The sequence below is a fragment of the Carcharodon carcharias genome, chromosome 19, assembly GCF_017639515.1.
Source record: "Carcharodon carcharias isolate sCarCar2 chromosome 19, sCarCar2.pri, whole genome shotgun sequence".
NCBI lineage: Eukaryota > Metazoa > Chordata > Chondrichthyes > Lamniformes > Lamnidae > Carcharodon > Carcharodon carcharias.
The window spans coordinates 62,980,903-62,995,263 of NC_054485.1; the positions used below are offsets into that span (position 1 = coordinate 62,980,903).

The 14,361-nt window shown below is 41.5% G+C and overlaps 1 protein-coding gene across 3 annotated transcripts in view; it reads left to right on the top strand.

Annotated features, from left to right (window-relative positions):
- Window positions 1-14,361, top strand: part of nipal3 (NIPA like domain containing 3) — a 94,815-nt gene that overhangs the window by 58,284 nt on the left and 22,170 nt on the right. For all 3 annotated transcript variants that reach the window (XM_041212731.1, XM_041212729.1, XM_041212730.1), the window contains one exon: window positions 8,961-9,052. In XM_041212731.1, the coding sequence (XP_041068665.1) occupies window positions 8,961-9,052 (92 nt within the window). The remainder of the gene's footprint in view (window positions 1-8,960; window positions 9,053-14,361) is intronic.

Here is a 14,361-nt window from a genome sequence, read left to right on the forward strand (position 1 = left end):
TTATCTTCTTTTGCGTTAGGTATGACTCTAACCAGTGGAGAGTTTTCTTGCAATTCCCATTGACTTCAGTTTTGCTCGGGCTCCTTGATGCCACACTTGGTCAAATGCTGCCTTGATGTCAATCTCACCTCACCTCTTGAGTTCAGCTCTTTTTTCCATGTTTGGACCAAGGTTGTAATGAAGTCAGGAGCTTGTTTGCCTTGGTGGAACCCAAACTGAGCATCAGTGAGCAGGTTATTGCTGCTTGATAGCACTCTCGACACCTCCTTTCATCACTTTGCTGATGATTGAGAGTAGATTGGCTGGGTTGGATTTGTCCTGCTTTTTGTGTACAGGACATACCTGGGCAATTATTCACATTGCCAGGTAGATGCCAGTTTTATAGCTGTACTGGTATAACTTGACTAGTTGTGGTTAGTTCTGGAGCACAGGTTTTCAGTCCTATTGCCAGAATATTGTCAGGGCCCATTGCATTTGCAGAATCCAGTGCCTTCAGTCGTTTCTTGTTATCATGTGGGGTGAATCGAATTGGCTGATTACTGGCCTCTGTGATTCCGGGTACCTCCAGAGGAAGATGAGATGGATCATCCACTCTGCACCTCTGAGCTGAAGATGGCTGCAAATGCTTCAGCCTTGTCTTTTGCAAGTTCTGCTTTTTAATTTAGCCCGTAGATGCTCTTCCTCCTTTAGCAGAACCTCTATCTTAATCCTACCTCTGACGTTTACACCCATACAGACCATGGATCCTTCCTCTCCCACTCCCAGTTCCTTTCTAGCCCTGAGGAGATGTCCTTAAGCCTGGCACTGGGCAAACAATACAGCCTTTTGGACTCACTTTTGCTGCAGAGAACAGTTTTAACCCCCAACTATACTGTCCCCTACTACAAACTACATTCCTTTTTGCTCCCCTCATGGTCAGTTTGATCATCCTCACTACAGTTCCTGCTCTTTTTCATACCATTCCCTTCATCAGCTTTCGGTTACTTTGGAGGAACATAGGAAATAGTAGCAGGAATAACTCATTTGGCCCCTCAAGTCTGCTGCACCATTCAACTAGCTTATGGCTGATCTTCTGTCTTAGCTCCACTTTCCTGCACTAACCCATATCCCTTGATGTCTTTGATATCTAGAAATCTATCAATACTCAATGAGCCTTCAGAGCCCCCTGGGGTAGAGAATTCCAAAGATTCAACACCTTCTGAGTAAAGAAATTTCTCCTCTTCTCAGTCTTAAATGGCCTGCCTCTTATTCTGAGACTGTGTCTCCTGGTTCTAGACCACTCCAGCCAGGGAAACATCCTTCCTGTATCTACCCTGCTGAGCCCTGTAAGAATTCTGTATGTTTCAATGAGATCACCTCTCATTCTTCCAAACTCTAGCGAATAGAGGCCCAGTCTCAGTCTCTCCTCATAGGTCAAACACGCCATCCCAGGAATCAGTTTGGTGAGCCTTCGTTGCACTCCCCCTGTGGCAAGTATATCCTTCCTTAGGTAAGGAGACTGCAGTGGTTCAAGAAGGCAGCTCATCACCACCTTCTCAAGGGCAGTTAGGAATGGGCAATAAAGTGCGGGCCTAGCCAGCAAAGCCCACATCCCTTGAATGAATAAAAAATACACAATATTCCTGATGTGGTCTCACCAATGCTCTATACAATTGCAGCAAGACTTTTTTACTCCTGTACTCAAATCTTCTTGCAATAAAGGTTAACGTGCCATTTGCCTTTCTAATTGCTTGCTGCACCCTCATGTTACCTTTCAGTGGCTTGTAAACAAAGACACCCAGGTCTCTTCGAACATCAACATTTCCCAAGCTCTCCATTTAAGAATTATTCTGCATTTCTGTTTTTCCTACCAGAGTGGATAACTTCACATTTTCAAACATTAAATTCCATCTGCCATATTCTTACCCACTCATTCAGCCTGTCTAAATCCCCTTGAAGCCTCTTTGCATCTTCCTCACAAATCAGATTTCCACCAAGTTTTGTGTCATCAGAAAAACTTGGAAATATTACATTTGGCCTCCATCTCCAAATCATTGATATAGATTGTGAATAGTTGGGGCCCAAGTACTGATCATTGCGGTACCCACTAGAAACAGCCTGCCAACCAAAGAATGACCTATCTTGATTCCTCTGTTTTTGTCCATTAACTAATGCTTAATCCATGCCAGTATGTTACCCCCAATCCCATGTGCTCTAATTTTCATCAGTAATTCACCTAGATTAGTCAAGCATGATCTGCCTTTTACAAATCTGAGCTGGTTCTCCTCGATTAACTCAAATGTTTCCAATTGCCTGTTGATTTTTTTCCCTGATTGTTGTTCCTAAAACCTTATCTACCACTGCCGTTAAACTAACCGGCCTGTAGTTGCACCGATAGTTGACTGTCCTTACACCTTTTCTTGAATAAGGGTGTCACATTTGCCTCTCTTCAATTCTCCGGCACCTCCCCTCTATTTAGAGGCAATTGGAAGATTATGACCAGCCTTTCTGCTAGCAACCGGGGATGCAAACCATCCAGGGAGTTCCAGATGTCCACTTATCTTTGTGTCAAGAAATTCTTCCTGTCATTACAGTGATGGCCAAAGTATAAATTTAACATTGTGCCCCCTTGTTCTGGATTCCCTTATCAAAAGAAATAGTTTGTCTCCATCTACCTTATCAAATTTCTTAACCAATCTAAAAACCTCAAGTTAGATCACCCCTCAACTATTTGAACTCGAGGCAATAGGAGCCTAGTCTAAAATAAAAGCAAAATACTGTGGATGCTGAAAATCTGAAATAAAAAGTGTTGGAAAAGCTCGGCATCTGTAAAGAGAAATAGAGTTAACGTTTCAAGTCAAATATGACTCTGTTTCTCTCACCACGGATGCTGTCAGACCTGCTGAGTATTTTCAGTGCTTTCTGTTTTCATTTGAGAAGCCCCGCCTTATGCCTCCTGGCCCATGCTATAACATTAATTGTATTAGCTGTGCCACGGTTGGTAGCACTCTCAACTTTGAGTCACAAGGTTGTGCGTTCTAGTCCCATTCCACGACCTTAGCACAAAAATCAAGGCTGACAGCCCAGTGCAGTACCGGGGAATTGCTGTTGAAGGTGCTGTCTTTCAGATGAAACATTAAACTTGAGGCCCAGTCTGCCCTCAGGTGAGCATAAAAGATCCCATGGCACTATTCTGAAGAACAACAGGGGAGCTATTTTTGGTATCCTGGTCAACATTTATTGCTCAGTCAACATAACAATCATTATCACATTGCAAACAGCAAGCTCCCACAAATAGCAAATTAGCTGCCGTGTTTCCTACATTACAACAGTGACTACATTTCAAAAGTACTTAATTGGCTGGAAAGCACTTTGGGATATCTGATGGTCATGAAAAGGGTTAGATAAATGCAAGTCTCTCTTTTCTTTAACCCTTTAATCTCTGGTATCATTCAGCTGAATCTCTCCTGCACCCCCTCCAAAGCCAAAAAATTCTTTGTAATGTGTGTTGCCCAGAACTGAACATGGTATTATATCCAGATTGGGTTTGGTTAGAGTTCAGAAACAGTAACATACCTTCCACCCCCTTTCTATTCCAGCCCTCTTGTGATAAAGACCAACATTCCATTAACCTTATCATTTGCTTTTTGCACGTGTCCACTGATGTTTAATGATTTGTGTACATGGACTGCCAAATGTCTGCTTCTTCATTAAGAAGATACTCTTGCCTTTCTTGATCCAAAGGTGATGACCTCACATGTCCCCACATGGAACTCCATCTTCATTTTTTTCCACTGAATTTATCAACGTCCCTTTGTAACTGCTCCCATCTACACAACTTGGATATACAGTTCTTTATTCCTTCACTCAGTTATTTTTTTGATATATGTTGGTGATGCTGGCGTAGTGGTATTATCGGTGGGTAATGCTCTGGGGACCCAGGTTTAAATCCTGCTGTGGCAGATGGTGAAATTTGAATCCAATAACAAAAGATCTAAAGTCTGATGGTGACCATGGAACCATTGTCGATTTTTGTAAAAATCCATCTGGTTCACTGATGTCCTTTAGGGAAGGAAATCTGCTGTCCTTACCTGGTCTGGCCTACATGTGACTCCAGACCCACAGCAATATGGTTGACTCTTAAATGGCCTCTGAACAAGGGCAATTAGGGATGGGCAATAAATGCTGGCCTAGCCAGCGAAGCCCACATCCCATGAGTGAATTTTTTAAAAAAGTGTATAGTAAAAAGCTGAGGTCCAGTACAGATCCCTGCGGAACACCACCCATCACATCCTACCAATCAGAAAACGTCCTATTTATCCCTACTTCCTGTCTTGTCATAAGGTTACTTTCAATTCTATCCAGTTTATTTTTGCTAATTCTTGTGTGGAACCTTAGCAAATTTCGTCTGGAAGTCCATGTAAACAACATCAATGGACGTGCCTCTATCCACCCAGCTCCTCACAAATTTAAACTACATTACTCAGGCATGATTTCTCCTTCACAAACTCATAGTGACTCTATGATTTGTCCAAGCGCTTAGTCACTCCTCCCTGTTGATAGATTCCAATAATTTCTCCACAGATGAGGTTAAACTGACAAGTCTGTAGTTTCCAGGTTTCTCCCTTCCTCCTTTCTGAAGTGGCATTTACAATTTACCAGTCCAAAGCACAATTCCCAAATTTAGAAAATGTGGATAATTATCACAAAACACTTCTGCAATTTATTTGTTTATTTTTTTAGTATACAAGGGTGGAAACCACCAGATCTGGAAATTTGTCAAACTTAAGTCCTGTTATTTTCTCTATTTCCACCTTTTTTTAACCCAAATGAAACTCAGTTGCTTCCTCCCCTTGATTTATTTTTTATATTCTTGTGTTACAGCTGTTATTTTGTCCTTTTCCTGTGAAAAATAGATACAATTCCTCATTTAACAAGTCTACCATTTCCTTACTGTCCATTACAGTAATTTGTATCTTTCTTTAATGTAGCTTGCCCTTGTAAGTTGCTTTCAGTTTTTTTTGCACCTCCTACTTTCTGTATATCCCTGTGTTGTTTTTACAGGTCTCACAGTCTGTTGGATTTTCACTTTTCCTTTTTATTTTAGCTTGAAACTGTTTCATATCTCATTTGTTAACCATAATTTCTTGATTACACAAGTAGAACTTTGCCTTTTAGGGATTTAGACAGGTTTTATTTTGTACACACAAATTTGAATGCTTCCCACTGCCTGTAGATTTTCCCATTAACGTTTTCTCTTTAACATTTCCACCCAGTTTACCAGGACTAATTCATTTTTTGTTTCTTTGAAGTTTGCCTTTCTGTAACTTAGAGTTAGTGTGAGAATCCATTCTCCCTCTTAAACCAAATATCAAATTCAATCATATTATAGTCAATATTTTTAAGAAATTCCCTTTCTGTCAATAGTTAATGAATTCTGGTCCATTACCCTTTACTAAATCTAATGTGACCTGTTCCCTTGCTGGTTCTACAACACTGTTTTCAGGACAGTTTCTGAGAACATTCTAGAAATCCATTGCCTTTCATAATTGAGCTGTTCTGATTCTCCAATCTCTGTGAAAATTAGAATCACTTTATTTCTCCTACATGCTTCCCTGATCTCTGTATTTATAAATCACTTCAGTACATCAGTATTATCAGGAGGTCTGTCACTCTGTCAACCAGAATCTTGCTGTTCTGTAATTCTACCCAGCATTTCCAACTGTCTAATCTACATACTAACATACGAATTAGGAGCAGGAGTAGGCCACTTGGCCCCTCGAGTCTGCTCCACCATTCAATATGGTCATGGCTGATCTGAATGTAACCTCAAATCTTGCCTACCCCCGATAACCTTTCATCCCCTTGTTAATCAAGAATCTTTCTAGCTCTGCCTTAAAAATAGTCAATGACTCTGCTTCCACCGCCTTTTGAGGAAGAGAGTTCCACAGACTCTCAAACCTTTGAGAGAAAAAAATTCTCCTCATCTTTGTCTTAAATGAGCGACCCTGTATTTTTAAACAGTGACCTCTCGTTCTATATTCTCCCACAAGAGGAAACATCCTCTCCACATCCAACCTGTCAAGACCCCCCCAAGATCTCAAAGGTTTCAATTAAGTCACTTCTTACTCTTCTAAATTCCAGTGTATATAAGCCTAACCTGTTTAGCCTTTCCTCATAAGACAACCTGCCCATTTTTTGTATTAGCCAAGTAAACCTTCTCTGAACTGCTAAGGCATTACATCTTTCTTTAAATAAGGAGACCAGTACCGTACACAATACTCCAGATGTGGTGTCACTAATACCCTGTACAACTGAAGCATAACCTCTCTACTTTTGTAATCAATTCGCCTCTCAGTAAATGGTAACATTCTATTTGCTTTCCTAATTACCTGCAGTACGTGCATACTAACCTGTTGTGATTCATGTACTAGAACACCCAGATCCCTCTGAACCTCAGAACTCTGCAATCTCTCACCATTTAGATGATAAGCTTCTCCTTTATTCTTCCTGCCAAAATAAGCGATTTTACATTTGCCCACATTATCCTCCATTTTCCAGATCCTTGCCCACTCACTTAATCTATCTATGTCACTTTGTAGCCTCCTTACGACCTCTTCACAATTTACTATCCTACTTATCTTTCTGTCATCAGCAAATTTAGCCAAGTCATTTATATAAATTGTAAAAAGTTGAGGCCCAAGCACTTAACCTGTTGCACACCATTCCTCACATCCTGCCAAACAGAAAAAGACTCATTTATGCAAACTCTCTGCTTCCTATTAGCTAGCCAATCTTCTATCCATGCCAATATGTTACTTCCTACACCATGAGCTTTTATTTTCTGCAATTACCTTTGATGTGGCACTTTATCAAATGCCTTCTGGAAATCCATGTACAGTACATCCAGTGATTCCCCTTTATCCACAGCACATGTGACTCCTTCAAAGAACTCCAATAAATTGGTTAAACACAATTTCCCTTTTATAAAACATGTTGACTCTGCCTGATTGCCTTTAATTTTTCTAAGTGCCCTGCTATAACATCTTTAATAATAGCTTCTAACATTTTCCCCATGACAGATGTTAGACTAACTGGCCTGTAGTTTCCTGCTTTCAGTCTCCCTCCTTTTTTGAATAAAGGAGTTATATTTGCTATTTGGAACCTTCCCCAAATCTAGGGCGTTTTGGAAAATTAAAACCAGACCTTAGGGTGAAGTCCATCTGGATCTGGGGACTTGTTGACCCGCAGCCCCAACAATTTGCTCAATTACACTTCCCTTGGGGTGATTGTATTTTTCCCGTGTCCTCCCTCCCTTTATTCAAGACAAGAGGGAGGCAGAAAGCAAGAAATGATTGGCCAGTTAACCTAACACAAGGAAATTGCTAGAATCATTATTAAGGATGTTATAGCATGATACATAGAAAACCACAGTGGGATCAGGCAGAGTCAACATGGTTTTGTGCAAGGGAAATAGTGTTTAACAAATTTATTAGAACTCTTTGCAGAAGTAACAAGCAATGTGGACAAAGGGGAACCTGTAGATGTGATGTACTTTGATTTCTAAAAGGCATTTGGTAAGGTACCAATCAAAGGTTGCCACACAAAATAAGAGCTCATGGTGTAGGAGGGTAACATATCATGGATAGAGGATTGGTTAAGCAAACAGGAAGCAGAGAGTAGGGGTAAGTGGGTCATTTTCAGATTGGCAAGCTATAACTAATAGACAGCCACAGGGAATAGTGCTGGGGCTCAACTATTTATAACCTATATCAATAGCTTGGATGAGGATGGTAGCTAAATTTTCCAGTGACACCAGGATAGATAGGAAACTAAGTTGCCAAGAAGAGATAAAGAGTCTACAAAGGGATTTAGATAGGCTAAGTGAGGGGCAAAAATTTGGCAGACGGAGTATAATGAGGGAAAATGTGAACTTGTTCGCTTTGACAGAAAGAATAGAAAAGCAATATGCCATTGAAATGGAGAGAGATTGTACAACTTGGTGGTACAGAGGGATCTGGGTGTCCTGGTACATGAATCACAAAAGGTTAGTATGCAGAAACAGCAAGTGATTAGGAAGCCAAATAGAATGTTGGCATTTATTGCAAGGGAATGGAATGGAATATAAAAGTAGGAAGGTTTTATTACAGCTGTGAGGCATTGATGAGACCACATCTGGAGCACTGATTTTGGTCTCCTTATTTGAAAAAGGATATGCTGTAATTGTATTTGAAGCAGATCAGAGGAGGTTCACTTGACTCATTCCTGGGATGAAGGGCTTATCTTATGAGAAAAGGTTGAACAGGTTGAGCCTTTACCCTTTGGAATTTGGAAGAATGAGAGGTGATCTTGTTGAAATATTTCAGATCCTGAGGGGATTTGATAGGGTCGATGCTGACAAAATGCCTTATGAGGAAATTTAAGATGGAGGTGAGGAGACTTTTTTTTCTCTCAAAGGGTTGTTAGTCTGTGGAATAGACTTCCCCAGAAAGCAGTGGACGATGGGTGATTTAATTTATTCAAGGCTGTTAGATTTTTAATAGACAAGGGAGTCAATGGTTATGGAGGGCAGACAGGAAAGTAGAGTTGAAATCACAACCAGGTCAGCCATGATCTAGTCGAATATTGGAGCAGGCTTGAAGGGCTGAATGGCCTACTCCTGCTTCTAAGCCCTATGTTGTCAGGAGTAAGGTGTAATATATTCTGCATTCGGTACTGTACATGGGAGCAGCGTTTCCAGGGGTAAAGCACAGTTTTCAATTACAACTCCTTTTGTGCTCTCTTTGTCTAATGTTTCCCACATCATACCTAATCTCCACTTGTGCACAAAGAAATTCCCATACCCAATGTTTAACTTTGTTTTGGCTCTCAAGGGTGCTAATTACTTTCTGGATTCTGCTAGTAATTCTTGTGTAAGATAGCGACAGGAGTATGCAGAATTAATCATTTCAGCTCTCATCGTTTAATCTTCATTTTCTTAGCTCCTGCATGGCTTTCCTAGGCGTGTTTTTGATTACAAAGAGTAAGAAGAAGACGACATTTGAACCATACATCAGGATGGATGCAATTCCAGGTTAGTGATGTTAAAATGAACCGAAGAGAGTGTGAGAGCGAGGCAGAGGAGGGGCTGAGGGAACAAGCATAAGGCGGGGATGTCTGAAGGAGGGAGTGAGCGAGGCGGAGGGGGGCTGAGGGAGTGAGCGAGGTGGAGGAGAGGCTGAGAGAATGAGTGAAGTGGAGAAGGAGCTGAGGGAGCAAGCGAAGTGAAAGAGGGGCTGAGGGAGTGAGCGACGCAGAGGGGCTGAGGGAGTGAGTGAGGTGAGGGGCTGAGGGAGTGAGTGGAGCTGAGGGACCGAGCAAGATGGAGGAGGGGCTGAGTGAGAAGGAGAGTGAGAGGGTGGAGAGGCTGAGTGAGAGGGAGCATGAGGCGGGATTTAGAGGGATGAGTATGTGGAAATGGTGAGGTGGTAAGGGAGTGAGAATGAAGGGGTGCGTGAGAGCGAGGCGGAGGAGAATGAATAAGAAGGCTGTTTTGGAGGCAGGGTGTGTTGGGGAAATGAGGTGTGTGTGTCTATATGAAATGTTTAGTACCATCCAATACATGAAGACGCCATTTGGCCCATCATTCTTGGATTGCATTTTTGGGAGAGCAGTTAGTCCATTTCCATGCTGCACTGTCCCTTTAGTTCCATGAGTTTTAATATTGGTAATCGGTTTATTATGTCATTCTTGGTCAAGTATCTATGAAAGTCCACATACACAACATGAACCACACTATGGTCCTCAATCCTCTCTGCTACTTCACAGAACTCTAATGGCAGATAGCATTTTCCTATTACAAATACTGTTGGCTCTTATTTATTAACCCTTGAAGAATTCCTGAAGAGTTTTACAAAGTGTCAGTTTTCACAAGTATGCTAATGATGCCCAGCTCTACCTCACCACCATCTCTCTTGGCCCCTCCACTGTCTCTAACTTGTCAGACTGCTTGTCTGAAATCCAATACTGAAAGAGCCAAAATTTCCTTCAATTAAATATTGGGAATACTAAAGACATTGTCTTTGGTCCCTGCCACAAATTCCACCTCCACATCACCCCATTGCTTCCCTGTTCATTGTTGCTGAAACGCTCCAATAGACTTGACTGTTCTAATGCATTCCTGGCTGGCCTCCCACATTCTACCTTCTATAAACATGTCAACCAAAACTGTGCTGCCGATCTCCTTATTCACACCAAGCCCCATTCAACCATCACCGACTTATATTGGCTTCCGGTGAAGCAATGCCTCAATTTTGAAGTTCCCATCCTCGTTTTTAAATCCTAGAAACATAGAAAATAGAGGCAGGAGTAGCATTCAGCCCTTCGAGCCTGCTCCACCATTCATTATGATTATGGCTGATCCCCTATCTCAACGCCATACTCCTGCGCTCTCCCCATACTCCTGATGCCTTTAGTGTCCAGAAATATATTTATTTCCTTAAATATATTTAGTAGCTTGGCTTGTACAGCCCTTTGTGGTAGAAAATTCCATAGGTTCACCACCCTCTGAGAGAAGAAGTTTCTCGTATCTCAGTCCTAAATAGTCTGCCCCATATCCTGAGACTGTGACCCCTTGTTCTAGATCCCCCAGCCAGAGGAAATATCATCCCTGCATCCATCTGTCTGTCCAGCCCTGTCAGAATTTTAAGTTTCAATGAGACCTCCCCTCATTCTTCTAAATTCAGCCCAATCTCTCCTCTTACGACAATCAACCTTTCATGGCCTTACCCCTCGCCTGTCTCTATAATCTCCTCCAGTCTCACAATCTTCCCAAAAGCTTTTTGCCTTTTGAGCATCCCCAATTTTAACTGTTTTACCAGAGATGGCTGGCCCTAGGCTCTGGAATTCCCTCCCTAAACTCTCCAATTGACTACCTCTCTCCTCCTTTAAAATGCTCCTTATAACCTACCTCTGACCAAACTTTGTCACCTATCCATCTCCTTGTGGTTGGGTGTCAATTTTTGGCTGGCGTGTCAATTTTTGGCTGATAACACTTATTTGGGACATTTTACCATATTAAAGAAACTGTATAAGTTGCGTTCTGTAAACATTTTGTTCCAACTGATTGTTTCTAGAAATTGCCCCACTTCCATTAGCTGCATTTACCTGGAGTTTGTCTGGTTTATCCCTCTCTTTTTTTGAATAGAGCTGTATCATTTTCAGGCCTCTGGCACCACTCCCACAGCCAAGGACGACTAAAAGATTCTGCCCAGACCTCCGCAATTTTACACCCTTCGCTCAATGGCCTGGGATGCATCCCATTCAAGCCATGTGACTTTTTCACTTTGGGCACTTTTTCTTTATCTTTTTAATCTTCATTTTCTGCACTACCCCCTCCTGAACTGCTACATTAGCAGCATCGTCTTCCTTGATGAAGACAGATGCAATGTATTCTTTTAGTACCTCAGCCATGCTGTGTGCCTTCTCAAGTAGATTTTCTTTTCAGTCACTAACGAACCCCACACTTCCTTTGACTACCCTTTTACTATTTATATGTTAATAAAATATTCTTTCCTCTTTCCTGCTAATTTTTCCCAACCATCTTCATTGCTTCTGTTATTTCCCATGCAATTTTCCTGCGATTTTTGCTTGATTATTTTACTGTGACCTTTATCTAAGCCTCATATTTGTTTCATTTAAATGCCAATTTATTTCATCATCCAGGGAGCTCTGTAGCTTTGGATGCCCTTTCTTTCCCCCAGCTAGGAATGTGGTCTAGTCTGTACCAAGCTATCATCTTGTTGAAGGTTTTCTAAAGCTTCTTTACTATTTGGTCTGCTAATCTTTGATTCCAATCAGTTTGTGTGTCATCTGTGGCTCAGTTGGTAATACACTTGCTCCTGAGACAGAAGATTGTGGGTTCAAGCCCCACTCCAGGACTTGGGTACGAACATCTAGGCTGACACTCCAATGTGATACTTAGGGAGTTCTGTGTTGTTGGAGGTGCCATCTTTTGAATGAGATGTTATACTGAGACCCTGGCTACTGTCTCATGTGGATGTAAAAGATCTCTTGGCACTATTTTGAAGAAGAGCAGGGATGTTTGCTGTGTATGAATTGGCTGCTGCATTTCCTACATCACAACAGTGACTACACTTCAAGAGTACTTCATTGCCTGTAAGAATCTTTGAGATGCCTGGCAGTCATGAAGGACAATATCAATGCAAGATTTTTTTTAAAGATCCCTTCCCACCCAACTGTAGATACCCTTTCTCCAGTTCAGAATCTTCACCTTTGATTGTTCCTCATCCTTTTCTGTAACTACTGTATACCTAATGACAAGCAAAGTACTGTGGATATTGGGAAATATAATCAAAACATTCTGGAAATGCGTAAGTTAGGCAGCATCTGTGGAGAGAGAACCAGATGATCAAAACTGTGAAATGTTACAGATGTAACAGGCTTTAAGCAAGTACAGCAGCAAGAGTAGCAGGATGAAGGGGAGAAGAGAGTGAAAGGATAGACAGAATGATTTAATTTGCGACACAATCATTAGCAGCACCTGCTGCCGGAAAAAAATTGGAGTAGTGGTTGTGTTTGAAATTGTTGAACTCTAGTGTTATAGAATCACAGAATGATTACAGCACAGAAGGATATCATTCAGTCCATCATGTTTGTGCTGGCCCTCTGCAAGAGCAATTCACCTAGTGCCAATCCCCTGCCTTTTTCCTGTAACCCTGCACATTTTTCATTTTCAGATAATGATCTAATTCCCTCTTGAAAGCCTCGATTGAATCTACCTCTATCTCACACTCAGGCAGTCCATTCCAGACCATAACCACTCGCAGCATGAATAGCTTTCTCCCCATGTCACTGTTGCTTCTTTTGCCAATTACCTTAAATCTGTGCCCTCTCATTCTCAATCCTTCCACCAATGGGAACAGTTTCTCCCTATGTACTTTGTCCAGACCCCTCATGATTTGGAATATCTCTATCAAATCTCCTTTCAACTTTCACTTCTGTGGAGAACCGTCCCAGATTCTCCAATCTATCTTCATAACTGAAGTTCCCTGAAACCATTCTTGTGAATCTTTTCTGCACCCTGCCTTCACATCCTTCCAAAGTGTGGTGCCCAGAACTGGGCACAATACTTCAGCTGAGATCAAACCAATGTTTTATACAAGTTTAATATAATTTCCTTGTTTTTGTACTCTATGCCCCTATTAATAAAGCCCAGAATCCTGTATGCTTATTAACCGCACTCTCAACCTGTCCTGCCATCCTCAAAGATTTTTGAAAGTGTTGAATCGGAAAGAATGTAAGGTGTCTGATTGGAAGATGAGGAGTGGTTCCTCAAGCTTATGTTGAGTTTCATCGGATCAGTGTAGAATCTTGAGGACAGAAAGAAATTGAGAGAATTAAAATAATGGGTGATCAGAGGCTCAGGGTTATGGGCAGAGCTGTTTAGCAAAGTGACACCCAATCTGCATTTGTTCTCCATAGTGTAGAGGAAACTGCATAGAGAGCAGCAAAATAAATTGCGAAAAGTACAAGTGAATTACTGTTTAACTTCAGAGGAGTATTTGGGGCCTAGATGATGGAAAGGGAGAAGATGAAAGGCCAGGTGTTGAGGATAATTGAAAGTGGACTTGAGATATGGAGGGAATGCTGGAAGGTAGGGGGGATGTTTTGCAGGAATGGCAGAGGAAAATCCTTTGCATGTGGAAAGTCAGAACAAGGGAAACTCTCATGGTTCTCGGAGGGAGGGGAAGTGTGAGGGCCAAAGTTTGTGCAGCAGGATAGCCACGGCTGAGTGACCTGTCAACCACTAGGGAGTGGAATAGGAAGATATATTGAAAGCAATGGTGTCAGAGATCGTATCTTCGGAACAGATGTGGCATGGTCGGACAAAAAGAAGAATGGAGTAGAATCCTTTCAGGAAGCATAAGAGGAATGTATTAGAATTACTGTTTCTCAAATGCTTCCCCCACTGAAAACCCCCATTTGTTCCCTGGAACTAGATCCGGCACTGCTTCCTTCCCCATTGTACACAGTTTAGGAATTCTTCTTTTACACTGTAATTATTCCAGTCTATATTAGGATATCTGAAGTCTCCTATTATCAGTACTTGACCTGTTCCTCCATCTCCTTTCCACTTGACGATCTAAAGTTTCCACTCAGTGGTGTAACATCTCTTTTGCTCCTTAATGCTAATTATAAATAGATTCTGTATTTGAGCCCTCAAGTGCATTATCCTTTTCTAGTGTTGTAACATTATCTTTGATCAATACTATCATTAACCCCAATGCATCTCTCCCCCCCACGTGCCACATCTTTTCTTTTACCTTTGCTGAATACATTGTAGCCAAGAATATTAAGTTCCCGTTACTGCCCATATTTGAG